Source organism: Panthera onca, chromosome C1 (assembly GCF_046562875.1).
Source record: "Panthera onca isolate mPanOnc1 chromosome C1, mPanOnc1 haplotype 2, whole genome shotgun sequence".
Classification (NCBI taxonomy): Eukaryota; Metazoa; Chordata; class Mammalia; order Carnivora; family Felidae; genus Panthera; species Panthera onca.
Window position 1 is genome coordinate 128,748,034 of NC_138346.1, and position 14,276 is coordinate 128,762,309.

The 14,276-nt window shown below is 38.6% G+C and overlaps 1 protein-coding gene across 8 annotated transcripts in view; it reads left to right on the forward strand.

Moving 5' to 3' along the window:
- Positions 1–13,889, forward strand: part of WDR47 (WD repeat domain 47) — a 68,971-nt gene extending 55,082 nt beyond the window's left edge. For all 8 annotated transcript variants that reach the window (XM_078451593.2, XM_078451594.2, XM_078451591.2 and 5 more), the window contains 2 exons: positions 9,031–9,249; positions 12,536–13,889. In XM_078451593.2, the coding sequence (XP_078307719.1) occupies positions 9,031–9,249; positions 12,536–12,678 (362 nt within the window). In that variant the 3' untranslated portion in view covers positions 12,679–13,889. The remainder of the gene's footprint in view (positions 1–9,030; positions 9,250–12,535) is intronic.
- Positions 13,890–14,276: the final 387 nt, after the last annotated feature.

The following is a 14,276-nucleotide window of genomic DNA, read 5'->3' on the forward strand; positions in this document are numbered from 1 at the left end:
AATATTCTTTAAGTGTATAACGAAGAAATTTGTATATGTCATAACCTCCTGTCTTCTTTAAACATATGTCTAAAGAATGCACACAGAAATGGTAGCATATAATACATGACTTACTTTTTGAACTTAACAATATACCTTGGATCGTTCCATGTAAACCGAGGGTATTGCTCTTTGTGTTATGTCACCTTTTTAATTTTTTTTAATGTTTATTTATTTTTGAGAGAGGGAGAGAAAGAGACAGGGTGTGAGCTGGGGAGGGGCAGAGGGAGAGGGAGACACAGAATCCAAAGCAGGCTCCAGACTCTGAGCTGTCAGCACAGAGCCTGACACAGGGCTTGAACCCACGAATGGTGAGATCCTGATCTGAGCCGAGGTTGGATGCGTAACCAACTGAGCCACCCAGGCACCCCATGTTATATCACCTTTTAAGAGAAGCACCATATCCTGCAATTGTTTTTATTTTAGAGTCCCTTTTCTGCTTTGTAGTTTTTATGGCACTGTTCAAAATGAAAAGGACTACTTTTCATTCTTAATTTTTGGTGGTGTTTTTGTTTTGTTATTTTAGTGCTTTATCAATTCTCTTGGCTTTCATGGAACTTTTTTTTCCCCAGGAATATTTTACTTACTGTTTTAATAAACCTTCATTTATGACTAGAGGTGGCATAAAATTACCAGCCAGCTATCAATAAACAGCTCACTAGGGACTGGCATTGACGCAGCGAATATTGCTAGGTGTTTCACTTGAGGTTCACTCAGTGCTTTAGGTTTTTGGTTTTTGTTTTTTTAAGGTTTTATTTTAATTCCAGGTAGTTAACATGCAGTGTTACATTAGTTTCAGGTGTATATTATGGTGATTCAACTATACTGTATATCACCTGGTACTCATCAAAAGGGCATTCCTTAATATCTCCATCATCTATTTAACCCATCCTCCCAACCACCTCCCCTCTGGTAACCATCAGTTCTCCATAGTTAAGAGTGTGTTTCTTAGTTTGTCTCTTTTTGTCCCCCTATGTTCATCCGTTTTGTTTCTTAAATTCCACATATCAGTGAAATCTTACGGTGTCTTTCTCTGACTGACTTATTTCACTTAGCATTATAGCCTCTAGCTCCATCCATGTTATTGCAGATGTCAAATTTTCGGGTTTTTTTTAATGTTTATTTTTGAGAGAGAGAAAGACAGAACTTGAGCAGGGGAGGGACAGAGAGAGGGGGAGACAGAATCTGAAGCAGGCTCCAGGCTCTGAGCTGTCAGCACAGAACCCAACGCAGGGCTCAAACCTACAAACTGCGATATCATGACCTGAGCTGAAGTTGGGTGCTTAACCAACTGAGCCGCCTTGGTGCCCCAAAATTTCATTGTTTTTTATGGCTGAGTATTATTTCATTGTGTATATATATATACTGCATCTTCTTTATCCATTCATCAGTTGATGGACACTAGGGCTGCTTCCATAATTTGGTTATTGTAAATAATGCTGCTGTAAACATAGGGGTGCATGTGTCCCTTTGTATTAGTATTTTTGTATTCTTTGAGTAAATACCCAGTAGTGTGATTGCTGGATCATAGGGTAGTTTTATGTCTAACTTTTTGAGGAACCTCCGTACTGTTTTCCAGAGTGGCTATACCAGTTTGCATTCCCACTAACAGTACACAAGACTTCCTTTCTTCTTCACATCCTTACCAACACCTGTTGCTTCTTGTGTTTTTTATTTTAGCCATTCTGACAGGTGTGAGTTGATATCTCATTGTAGTTTTGATTTATATTTTCCTGATGGTAAGTGATGATAAACATCTTTTCGTGTGTTTGTTGCCATCTGTAGGACTTATTTGGAGAAATGTGTATTCATATTTCTGCCCATTTTTAATTGGATTTTTTTTTGGTGTTGTGTGGTGTAAGTTCTTTATATATTTTGGTTACTAACCCTTTATCAGATATGTCATTTGCAGATATCTTCCTCCATTCTGTAGGTTGCCTTTTACTTTTGATGATTATGTCCTTCAGTATGCAGATGCTTTTTATTTTGGTGAAGTCCCAATAGTTTATTTTTGCTTTTGTTTCTTTTACCTTACTTAGTAGACATGTCTAGAAAAAAGTTGCTTTGGCCAGTGTCAAAGAAGTTACTGCCTGTGTTCTCTTCTAGGATTTTTTAAAAAAATGTTTGTTTATTTTTGAGAGACAGCATGAACAGGGGAGGGGCAGAGAGAGTGGAAGACAGAGGATTTGAAGCAGGTTCTGTGCTGAGAGTGGAGAGCCAGATGTGGGGCTCAAACTCATGAACTGTGAGATCATGACCTGAGCCGAAGTTGGACACTTAACCAACTGAGCCACCCAGGCGCCCCTCTCTTCTATGATTTTTATGGTTTCAGGTCTCACATTTCGGGCTTTAATGCATTTTGAATTGCTTTTTGTATATGGTGTAAGAAACTGGTCCAGATTCTTTCTTTTGTGTTTTGCTATTTAGTTTTCCCAACACCACTTGTTGAAAAGACTGTCTTTTTCCCATTGGATATTCTTTCCTGCTTTTGAAGATTAATTGACCATATAGTTGTGAATTCATTTCTGGGTTTTCTGTTCTGTTCTGTAGATTTTTGTGCCAGTACTGTAGTTTTGATTACCAATGCTTGGTAATAAAACCTGAAGTCTGGAATTGTGTTGCCTCCAGTTTTGCTTTTCTTTTCCAAGATTGCTTTGGCTATTCAGGGTCTTTTGTGGTTCCATACAAATTTTGGAATTGTTTATTTTAGTTCTGTGAAAAATGCTGTTGGTATTTTGATAGGGATTGCATTAAATGTGTATATTGCTTTGGGTAGTATAGACATTTTTAACAATATTTATTCTTCCAGTCCATGAGCATGGAATATCTTTCCATTTCTTTGTGTCATCTTCAATTTCTTTCATCAGTGTTCCACAGTTTTCAGAGTACAGGTCTTTTACCTCTTTGTTAGGTTTATTCCTAGGTATCTTATTATTTTGGGTGCATTTGTTAAGGTTGTTTTTTTTAAACTTCTCTTTCTGTTGCTTTATTATTTGTGTACAGAAATGCAACAGATTTCTGTACATTGATTTTTGTATCCTGTGAGTTTACTAAATTTGTTTATTAGGTTCTAGCAGGATTTTGGTGGAGTCTTTCAGATTTTTTTATATGTAGTATCATGTTATCTGCAAGTAGTGAAAGTTTTACTTCTTCTTTACCAGTTTGGATGCCTTTTATTTCTCTTTTGCTGTTTGATTGCTGTGGGTCGGACTGCCAGCATTATGTTGAATAAAAATGGTAAGAGTAGACACCCTTGTCTTATTCCTGACTGTAGGGTAAAAGATCTCAGTTTTTTCCCATTAAGGATGATGCTATCTATAGATTTAAAAAATATTTTTTTAGCGTTTATTCATTTTTGAGAGACAGAGACAGCATGAGTGGGGGAGGGGCAGGAAGAGAGGGAGACAGAATCCAAAGCAGGCTCCAGACTCTGAGCCTTCAACACAGGCCCAATGTGGGGCTCGAACCTACAAACCATGAGATCATGACCTGAGCTGAAGTTGGACACTTAGCCAACTGAGCCAGCCAGGTGCCCCAATTACTAATTTAGTATCTTTGCTGGTTATCAGTCTGTTTAAATTTTCTATTTCTTCCTATTTCTGTTTTGACAATTTATATGTTTCTAGGAATTTATCCACTTCTTCCAGGTTGCCAATTTTTTGGTATATAATTTTTCATAATATTCTCTTATAATTACTTGTATTTCTGTGGTGTTGGTTATTATTTCTCCTCTCTCATTTGTGATTTTATTTATTTAGGTCCTTTGTCTTTTTTTCTTCATAATTCTGGCTAGAGGTTTATCAATTTTATTGATTTCTTTCCCCCAAAGAACCAGTTCCTAGTTTCATTGATTTGTTCTATTGTTTTTTTAGTTTTTACATGGACCTTTTTCTATACTTTGATTCCAACCAGATATGATTTGTTCTAGCAAGCTTGATTCTGGAATACACACACATGTGTATTTTTATATATGAATATGTGATCATTGATTTGTTAAACTTTAGTTTGCACTGTCACCAAAGTTAATGTGTAACATGGTTTAAAGAACCAAACAGTTCAATAAGGTTTGATTAAGAAAAATATCAGTACCCTGAGAATTGTCCCCTGTCCTTCAGCCATTGCCTCGTTTCCCATTTCTCCAAGGAAACCTTTTCTTTCATGTTTATTTATTTTTGAAAGTGCGCACGTGTGCATGTGTCACATGCACAAGTTGGGGAGAGGCAGAGGGAGAGAGAATCCCAAGCAGTCTTTGAACTGTCAACACAGAGCCCGACACGGGGCTCCATCTCATGAACCTCATGAGATCATGACCTGAGCCAAAATCAAAAGTCGGATGCTTATCTGAGTGAGCCACCTAGGATTCCCTCCAAGGCAACCATTTTAAACTTTTGTAGTAGTTGTATTTTCATAGTTTCCATATTTCTAAATAACATACCCATAATCATAGATTTTTAGGATTGTTTATTCCCTTAACACCATAAAAGATGAAGGTTTAACTTTTCATGTCCCTTTCTGATTCCTGTTGTTCCTCATCCACTCACATACTTTCTGTCTCCTATCTTTTCAATATAGCTGTACCATTTTTGGTTAGATCAGTATTCATTCTTTACATTGTTTTAACCATTCTGAGCACTTACTGTGCTATCCATATCTTTTTTTTTTCCTTTTCTTTCATATCTTTTGTTTTTCTTGGTGTTAATAATTGTATTTTTTGGTTTTCTTTGCTTAGTTTCTATACATTTATCTCACTGACTTATCTCCAAACTCTCCCCTAGTTGTCTAAATTATTTCACCCCCTTTTCTCTCCTTTTCAGAGACTTCAACATTTTGGTCATCTCCTCTCTCTTGCAACATTATCTCCTCTACTGGATCTGCCCTTCTTTCTTGTCTACCATAGACCTACAAAAATGTTATAGAATTGGCAATGCCCCAAAGTTCCTCTGTTGACCTCCTTATCCCCCTCCCAATTTTTTGCTCTTTCTACCCAGATGTCTCAGAAGTCTTGCTTACATATATTGTTTCTATTGCCTCACCCTTAGTCTTCCACCTATTCCAGTCTGTCTCTTGCTTCCTCCACTCCAGCAAGATCTACATTTTTCAAGGTCACCAACAATTTCATTTTGTCAAATCACCTTTTTTTTTTTTAAGTTTATTTTTGAGAGAGAGAAAGAGAGAGAGAATGAACCAGCGGGGGAGCAGTAGAGAGAGAGGGAGACAAAGGATCCAAAGCAGGCTCTGTGCTGAGAGCAGAGAGCCCAATATGGAGCTCGAACTCAAGAGCCATGAGATCGTGACCTGAGCCACAGTCTGACGCTTAACTGACTGACCCACCCAGATACCCCTGTCGCATCACCTTTAAATCCTTATTTTACTTCAGTTCTTGGTGACTTGCAGCAGTTAACCTCTTTCTCTTTTCTTTTTGGGCTTTTTATTCTCCTTTTACATTTCTGTATAACTGTTCCTTTGTGATTCTTTCTTATCTGCCTAGTCTCTAAATTTGACATTCCCTAGGACTAGGACTTTTGTCTCCTTCCTTTCTCTACTTGACTACATCTGTTCCTCCAGCTTTAAGTGTAATTCATATGTTGACAGACCTAAAATTTTTGTCTCTAGCCCAAACTTTTTCTGCATGGCTGGCTCATATTTCTAACCTCCTTTTGGATATCTTCTAGGATATGTCAAACTTAACGTGTCTTAAACCAAACTATTGAATCAATGACCTCTCTCCTTAAACAAAACTGCCCCACACCTCCTCACCTAAGTGGTACTACCACCCATTGTCCATGCCAGAAGGAGTCTCCCCAGATCCCTCTTTCTCTCCTTCCCTCCAGTAATCAATCCATAAACAAATTGTTGTTTTAGCCTCCAAAATTTATCTTAAATCCATCTGCTTTCCATTTTTATTGGCACCACTCTAGGATAAACCACCACCATCTCTCAACTTAACCACTGCAAGAGCTTCCTTAGTCTGCACTTACACTTTTGCCACCTCCAGCCCACGGTCCACACAACAGCCAGAGCACATCAGACGCTGCTTACAGCACTTCAGTGCTTTCTGATTGCTCCTAGGTTAATGTGCAGACTCTTTACCATGCCCCCAAGACCCTGCTTGATCTGGCATTGTGTATTCCTCTAGTCTTAACTCAGATCACTTGTTTTTCCTTTCATTTCCTGGAATATACCAAACTTCCCACCTCTAGTGAGTTCACATGCTGTTTCCTTGACGTGAAATGTTCTTCCATTGTCTTCTCTTGGTTAGGTCCTTCTAATCTTTACGTCTTAGCTCCAGTAGCACCTTGCCAGAGAGGCCTTCTTTGAACTAACTGGGACCTCACCATTATTTTCTATCACTGAACTCCATTTGTTGACTTCATAGCTCTTATCACTATTTAAAATTATATATTTGTGGGGCGCTAGGGTTGCTCAGTCGGTTAAGTGTCCGACTTCAGCTCAGCTCATAACCTCGTGGTCCGTGAGTTTAAGCCCTGTGTCGGGCTCTGTGTTGACAGCCCAGAGCCTGGAGCCTAACAGACTTTCCTGGATTTCTGTTGGCATCATCAACTTTGCATGTATAAAACTAAAGTCATGGGGCGCCTGGGTGGCTCATTCGGTTAAGCAGCTGACTTCGGCTCAGGTCATGATCTCATGGTCTGTGAGTTCGAGCCCCGCATCGGGCTCTGTGCTGACAGCTCAGAGCCCGGAGCCCGTTTCAGATTCTGTGTCTCCCTCTCTCTCTGACCCTCCCCTGTTCATGCTCTGTCTCTCTCTGTCTCAAAAATAAATAAACGTTAAAAAAAAAAAAATTAAAAAAAAAAAACTAAAGTCATTATATTTCCCCTGCAAATCAGTTCTTCTTCTCATTTTTTCCCTTTTTTTTTGGATAATGGTTCTCTTATTTCCTCATGCAACTAGATTTGAAATCTAGGACTCATTTTCTTTTTCTTTTTTTGCCCCATTGAGGACAAGACTGTTGATTCTTCATTCAATTTTTTTTGGTAAAATGTGTCCGTCTTCATTTAGGCTCTTATTCTCTTGTTATTCTATTACTTGTCTTGTCTTCTAGAGGTTACCCTTTTAGACTTCAAAGTCTATTTGAATTTGAAACACATTTTCACATAGATTAATCTTTTCAAAGTACTGGTTAGACTATATAATTCTCTTGCTGGGAAATTTGCAGTTATGTTTCACTGTGTGTAAGAACAAGTTCAAACTCTGCAGTTTGACACTGCAGATGCCTAAAAGTCTGGCCCTAACCTGCCTTTTTTTTTTTTTTTTTTTTCTTCATGTTTGTTTATTTTGAGAGAGAGAGACATAGCATAGAGCACAGCAGGAGAGGGGCACAGAGATAGGGAGAGAGAAAATCCCAAGCAGGCTCCACACTGTTAGTGCAGATCCAGATGTGGGGCTTGATCTCATGAATCGTGAGATCATGACCTGAGCTGAAATCAAGAGCCGGACACTTAACGGAGCCATGCAGGCACCCCTTGACCCTAATCTGCCTTTTATGGCTCAACTACAAACTACCTTTTATGTTAACTTGTTGAACCAAGTGACTCCAGCAAACTAAGCCACCTGTCCTTAAACATTTTTATACTTTTCCTCTAAATGTTATTTCATGTAATTCTGTTTCATGTAATAGCCCTCATCTTTTCTCTATCAAAATCTTAGGCAAAGATTATTTTTACATATGTGTATAATAAATACAGTTTCTCTCTTTTTTATACTATTTACTGTTCTTTAAAGTCTAACTTATGTCCCTTTTTTCTGTGAAGTATTCCCAAGCCACTTCAGCCTAGAGCAGTGTTCTTCAACCTTATTTTCATTATTGCCCCCTGTGAGGAGAAAAACTAAATTAAACTTTTTCCTAACAAGAGAAATTAAATACTAAGGAGTAAGATTTTGTTGGGTGGGGTTAAGGTTCGGGGGGTGGGGGTGCTAACAAACTTTTTTTAATGTTTAAGAGTTTTTCTATCCCCTGGAAACCATTTTGCACTCCCTTGGGGGCATTATTACCCCCCCCATTGAAAATGCCTAATCTGGATTTAGGGATGCAACCTGTGAACTCAGCACTTACTTTCATCCAGTTCCTGCTGGCAGTTATTCTTATGTTGCTTAGACACATTTCCTCTACTATGTCCTAAAACATATTTTGTTACTTAATTTCTTATTCCCTTAACTAGACTCTGAGCTGGTTACGAGTATTTCTGGACACTTACCCAGCAGTGATAGCACTACCTTAGGAATAGTGGCTCATCTATTGTACTATTGTGTTATAGGTAATGGTGTCCCAGGGGGTTCTCCCAGATGATTAAAAAAAACAACAACAGACTTTCTTGTTTCTCATAGAATCTTGCTTACACTTTGTCTCTAAAAAGGATGAAAGTGTTTATTGGTTGAATGTTTTTTTTTTAATGTTTATTTTTGAGAGAGAGAATGAGAGTGTATGCATGCATGGGGGGGTTGTGCAGAGAGAGAGAGGGAGACAGATGATCTGAAGTGGGCTCCTTGCTGTTAGCACAGAGCCCTCTGCAGGGCTCAAACTCATGAATGGCAAGATCATGACCTCAAATGAAGTCAGACACTAAACTGACTGAGCCATCCAGGTGTCCATGGTTGAATGTTGATTTGGATTTTTCCTTAACAGTATTGACAAGCTACATTAAATTTAAAAAAAAATTTTTTAAATGTTTATTTATTTCTGAGAGAGACAGAGACAGAATGCGAGTGGGTTAGGGGAAGAGAGAGAGGGAGACACAGAATCAGAAGCAGACTCCAGGCTCTAAGCTGTCAGCACAGAGCCCGACGCAGGGCTCAAACTCACAAGCCGTGAGATCATGACCTGAGCCGAAGTCGGACACTCAGCCGACTGAGCCACCCAGGCGCCCCAGCTACATTAAATTTTTAATGTATGGTTCCATGAACACAATTAGCTGTTGTAGTTTAGCTGTATTGGTTTTTCCATGTGAAACTTTTATTCTGTCTTCTATACAGGCAGTGCAGTGGCATCTGTAGCTGTAGATCCCAGTGGACGTCTCTTGGCCACAGGACAAGAAGATTCTAGCTGCATGTTGTATGACATAAGAGGAGGAAGAATGGTACAAAGTTATCATCCTCATTCCAGCGATGTTCGCTCTGTTCGATTCTCTCCTGGAGCTCACTACTTGCTAACAGGATCCTATGATATGAAAATAAAGGTGACAGACCTGCAAGGTGAGAGAGATTGACTGTTTCCTTTTTTGTGGACTCTCCTATTTGGGATTTTTTTTTAATTCACATATTTTTTTTTAATTTTTCTTTTTAAATTCCAGTATAATTAGCATATGGTGTTATATTACTTTTGGGTGTAAAATATAGCCATTCAACAATTCCATACATCACCCAGTGCTCATTGAGATAATTATACTTGTAATCCCTTTCCCCTTCATTTATTTCATCCATCCCCCATGCACCTCCCCTCTGGTAACTATCAGTTCTCTTTAGTTAAGACTCTGGTTTTTTTGTTCCTTGTTTTCTTTGTTTTGTTTCTTAAATTTCACATATGAGTGAAATCATATGGTATATGTCTTTCCCTGAATGATGTATTTCACTTAGTATTATACCCTCCATCCATGTTGTTGGCAAATGCCAAGACTTCATTGTTTTTTATGGCTGAGTAATATTCCTGTGTGTGTGTGTGTGTTCCATATCTGTTCATCTATTGTGGATATTTGGGTTGCTTCCATATCTTGGCTATTGTAAATAATGCTACAATAAATACAAGGGTGCATATATCTTTTGAATTAGGGTTTTTGTGTTCTTTGGGTAGATACCCAGTAATGGAATTACTGGATCATATGATAACTCTAGTTTTAATTTTTTGAGGAACCTTTGTACTGTTTTCCATTGTGGCTATACTAGTTTACATTCCCACCTTTTGGGTGCACAAGAATTCCTTTTTCCTCCACATCCTCACCAAAACCTGTGTTGTGTTGTTGATTTAGCCATTCTGACAGGTGTGAGTTGATAACTCATTTGTAATTTTGACTTGTATTTCCCTGATGATGAGTGATGTTGAGCATCTTTTCATGTGTCTGTTGGCCATCTGTCTGTCTTTGGAGAAATGCCTGTTCATGTCTTCTGCCCATTTTTAATTAGATTATTTGGGGTGTGTGTGTGTGTGTGTGTGTGTGTGTGTGTGTGTGTGTGTAAGTTCTTATATGTTTTAGTTACTAAGCCTTTATCAGATATGTCATTTGCAAGTATCTTCTCCCACTCCATAGGTTCTCTTTCTGTTTTGTTGATTGTTTCCTTTGCTGTGCAGAAGCTTGTTCCTTTGATGTAGCCCCAGGAGTTCATTTTTGCTTTCGTTTCCTTTGCCTCAGGAGACATACCTAGAAAAATGTTGCTACTGTTGATGTCAGAGAAATTACTGCCTGTGCTCTCTTCCAGGATTTTTATGGCTATTTGGGATGTTGTTGTTGTTAATCCGCTGTAATCGACTATATAATATTTTCAAATTTTAGTTTTATAGTATTCAGTGGTCAAATTACTGGTACTGTATTGATGTGACCTATAGAAAATTATTAAACAGATCAAGTGAATAGTCTTATTAAATAGTTCTTAAAATATTGAAAAGAATCAGCACTTATTACAATGAATCATTTTGAGTTCAACGATGGTAGATGTTAAAATACACATTTATGTACTCCACTTTGCTTCTACTTTAAAGTTTATTTATTTTGAGAGAGAAAGAGAGCTCAAGCATGGGAGGGGCAGAGAGAGAGAGAATCCCAAGCAAGCTCTGCACTGTCAGTGCAAGCCCAACACAGGGCTTGAACGCACGAACCATGAGATCATGACCTGAATTGATACCAAGAGTCGGCTGCTTAACCGAGTGAGCCACCCAGGCACCCCTGCTTCTGCTTTAAAAAACGTATAATATGTGTAATTATATCTTCAGCATCTAGTTTTATTTTTAATCACTTAGTAAGCAGTCATTTATTTTGTATCAACTAGAGACAGAAGAGAGATGAATAAGACAGGGAACTTCCTCCTTGATGGAGCTTACATTTTAAATATAGGTTTTTTAATATTTATTTATTTTTGAGAGAGAGAGACAGAGTGGAAGCAGGGGAGGAGCAGATAGAGAGGGAGACAGAATCTGAAGCAGGCTCCAGGCTCTGAGCTGTCAGCACAGAGTCCAACATGGGGCTTGACCAACAAACCATGAGATCATGACCTGAGGCAAAGTCGGACGCTTAACCGACTGAGCCACCCAGGCACCCCTGGAGCTTACATTTTAGAGGTCAATAAAAAGTAGACCAGATAATGATGTAGTTTCAGGTGTCGGTAAGTGCAGTTAAAAAATTAGCAAGGTGGGAGAGTGGGTGGATGGGGAAGGCTATTTTAGGTAGGCTCAGGTAGATCTCTCTAGGGAAATGCCATTTGTGCAGAGACTTGTGTGATGAGAAGGCACAGCCAGGGCAGGACCCCAGGAGGAGATCGTAGCTTCTGGAGAGGTGCTAAGCAGGAGTGAATTCAGCATGTTCACGAGGCTACAAGAAGCCAGTGTGGCTGGGACTTAGAGAACTAAGGGAGTGAGGGACAGAAGAATAAATCTGAGGCAGGGTTTCATAGGCATGTTTAAAAAGCATAATGGGAATCCTTTGGAATATTTAAAACAGGGAGTGATCTGATTTGATATCTATTGATATTGTTCAAAAGGTAATTTCGAGTTCTGTAGGGAGAATGGATTATAAGTATAAATATCAGGAGATTATCAGAACAGTTCAGTTGAGGGATTGATAGTAGCTTGGGCTAGGGTGGTAGAGGTGGAGGGTGGTGCCAAGTGACTGAATTTGGGATATATTTTAATTTGGATTAAATTTGAGGAGTTAGAGGAATGCTGATTCCTAGGTTTTCGGCATGAGCAACTAGGTGGTGCCGTTAATTGAGATAAGGAAGATAGGTAGGAGGAGGAACAGGTTTGGGCAAGAAAATCAAGTGTTCAGTTTGAACAAATGAAGATGACTATGAGGCAGTCAAGTGAGATGTCGAATAGCTATTTGCATTCTAGTCTGGAGCTCAGGTGAGAAGTCAAGGTTGGAGGTGAAATGTGTGAGTCATAAGTATACAAATGGCCATGGTATCATGGTACTAGATGAAATTTCATAGGAAGTGGATATAAAGTAAACAGGAAATATGAAGGCTGATTCCTGGGAAAGGAACAACAGCAAACCAGCAAAGGAAACCAAGATGTAGTGGCACCAAAGTCAGAGAGAAGTTGAGAGATAGTTTCAAGGAGAGAGTGGCAGCTGTGTCCAATGTTGCTGTGTATATTTTACCCAATCCTACTAACAGATATTCAATAATTTATCCCTGTTTAAACGTTTAAATGTATTAAATTGATCTAGTTTAGGACTTGTATACTATAATGTCTTCAAGTAACAGGAAGTGTGTGAAATCTATACATATACTTATTTTGTATTGTAAATCAGTATCTCTCTTTTTAATTTAGGAGATCTCACTAAGCAGCTTCCTATCATGGTGGTAGGGGAGCACAAGGACAAAGTGATTCAGTGCAGATGGCACACCCAGGATCTGTCCTTCCTGTCATCCTCTGCAGACAGAACTGTAACCCTCTGGACTTACAACGGATAGAGTAACCCAGTGTCAATCTATGCAGTGAAAGCACAGAGACTTAAGACTACTGAGTTGTGAAAATAACAAATCTGAAGAACATAGACTGACTGGGAAAGTGGCTTAGCACGAGGAGGCCCCTTATTACCATGTACCCCTTTGATAGGAACTGTTGGGTGGTGTTATTCTGCAGTGCTTTCAGTCTTCCATGTGAGCTCGTGCTGCTGTGATCTGCTATATGTAGTCTTGTTGCCAAAGTCTGCGGAAGAGCTCTTATGTTGTCAGTGTGCACTCCGAGGTGGACGATGTGTTTACGGTTTAGTATTAAATGCATTCCTTGGTCTTTGCCTAAATAACAGTTTTATATACACATTGAAATTGAGCTATACTTTAAGCATATTATTACATGTAACGCAACCAAGCTCTACACGAATTAAACATAGGTGTTCAGAAATTACTTTTCTCACAAGCCCATGATACTGTATCATTTGTCAGCTGGAGGTCAGAATTTTTTATGTCTCTCAAAAGTTACATGGTTATTTTCACTAAGGATCATTATGGAGTTGAAAGATGGATGGAAAACTGCTTCTTAGTTCATTATGTGGTATTGGACTTTTCTTTCTTAAACCCAGGGATATAATTACTATTTTGTCACATTATTTCGTTTCAGGCTTAAAAGGTAAATATGTTTGCTTCAGAAACTTGTTAATTTCAGTTTTTTGAATGCAACAGGATACCTCCCTTCTAAACTGTACTGTAGAAGCAGAGCAGCAGCGCTATGTGATGCAACACTTGATGGTACAGTAAACTGACTGGCTAGCATTTTTCCTCTTAAAAATAAAAAATTTGCCATAGACTATAGCATGGTTTGAAATGCTATGTCTGCATGATAATTTAAAATGGAAACATTTAAACTTTGCACTCCAAAAGCTTATTTGGATTTGTTTCTTGCACTGTTTTGTGTAATGCAGAATAATGATTTTATTTCTATGGCATTGTAGATCCTAACATTTATGTATCTTTATTTTCATATTGTACAGTAATTTTACTTTAAATTATTAAATAGGCTATTTTATTTATTTCAAATGCAGTTGAGTTGGTTCTAATTATTGAACTGTCTGTGCACTGTATGTAGCAAGCATTTTTAATCTATTGTATACAAGTGGAAAGGATATTATTAGAAGTGTAACTGTGCTATTATTTCAATAAAGACCTCTTGACATCTAAAAGAATTCCTCTTCCTCAGTGTCTGTGACTTTCAATTTAGAGTGTTATTTTTTCCAGTTTACTTGGAAGTGTTGTGGCCAGGGGGTGAACCCCACAATCAATTTCTTAAATTTCTTCCTATAGTTCCACTAACTTACTTTTTAGTTTATTTTTATTTTTTAACTTGAGAGAGAAAGAGAACATGAGCAGGGGAGAGGAGAAGGGAGGGGGAGAGAGAGAGAGAGAAAAAAAAGAGAGAATTGTAAGCAGGCTCCACACTCGGTGTGGGAGCCTGATGTGGGGCTCGATCCCACAGCCATGAGATCATCACCTGGGCCAAAATCAGGAGTTGGACGCTTAATCCACTGAGCCTCCCAGGTGCCCCTACTAACTTACTTTTTAACCCCTGGCAA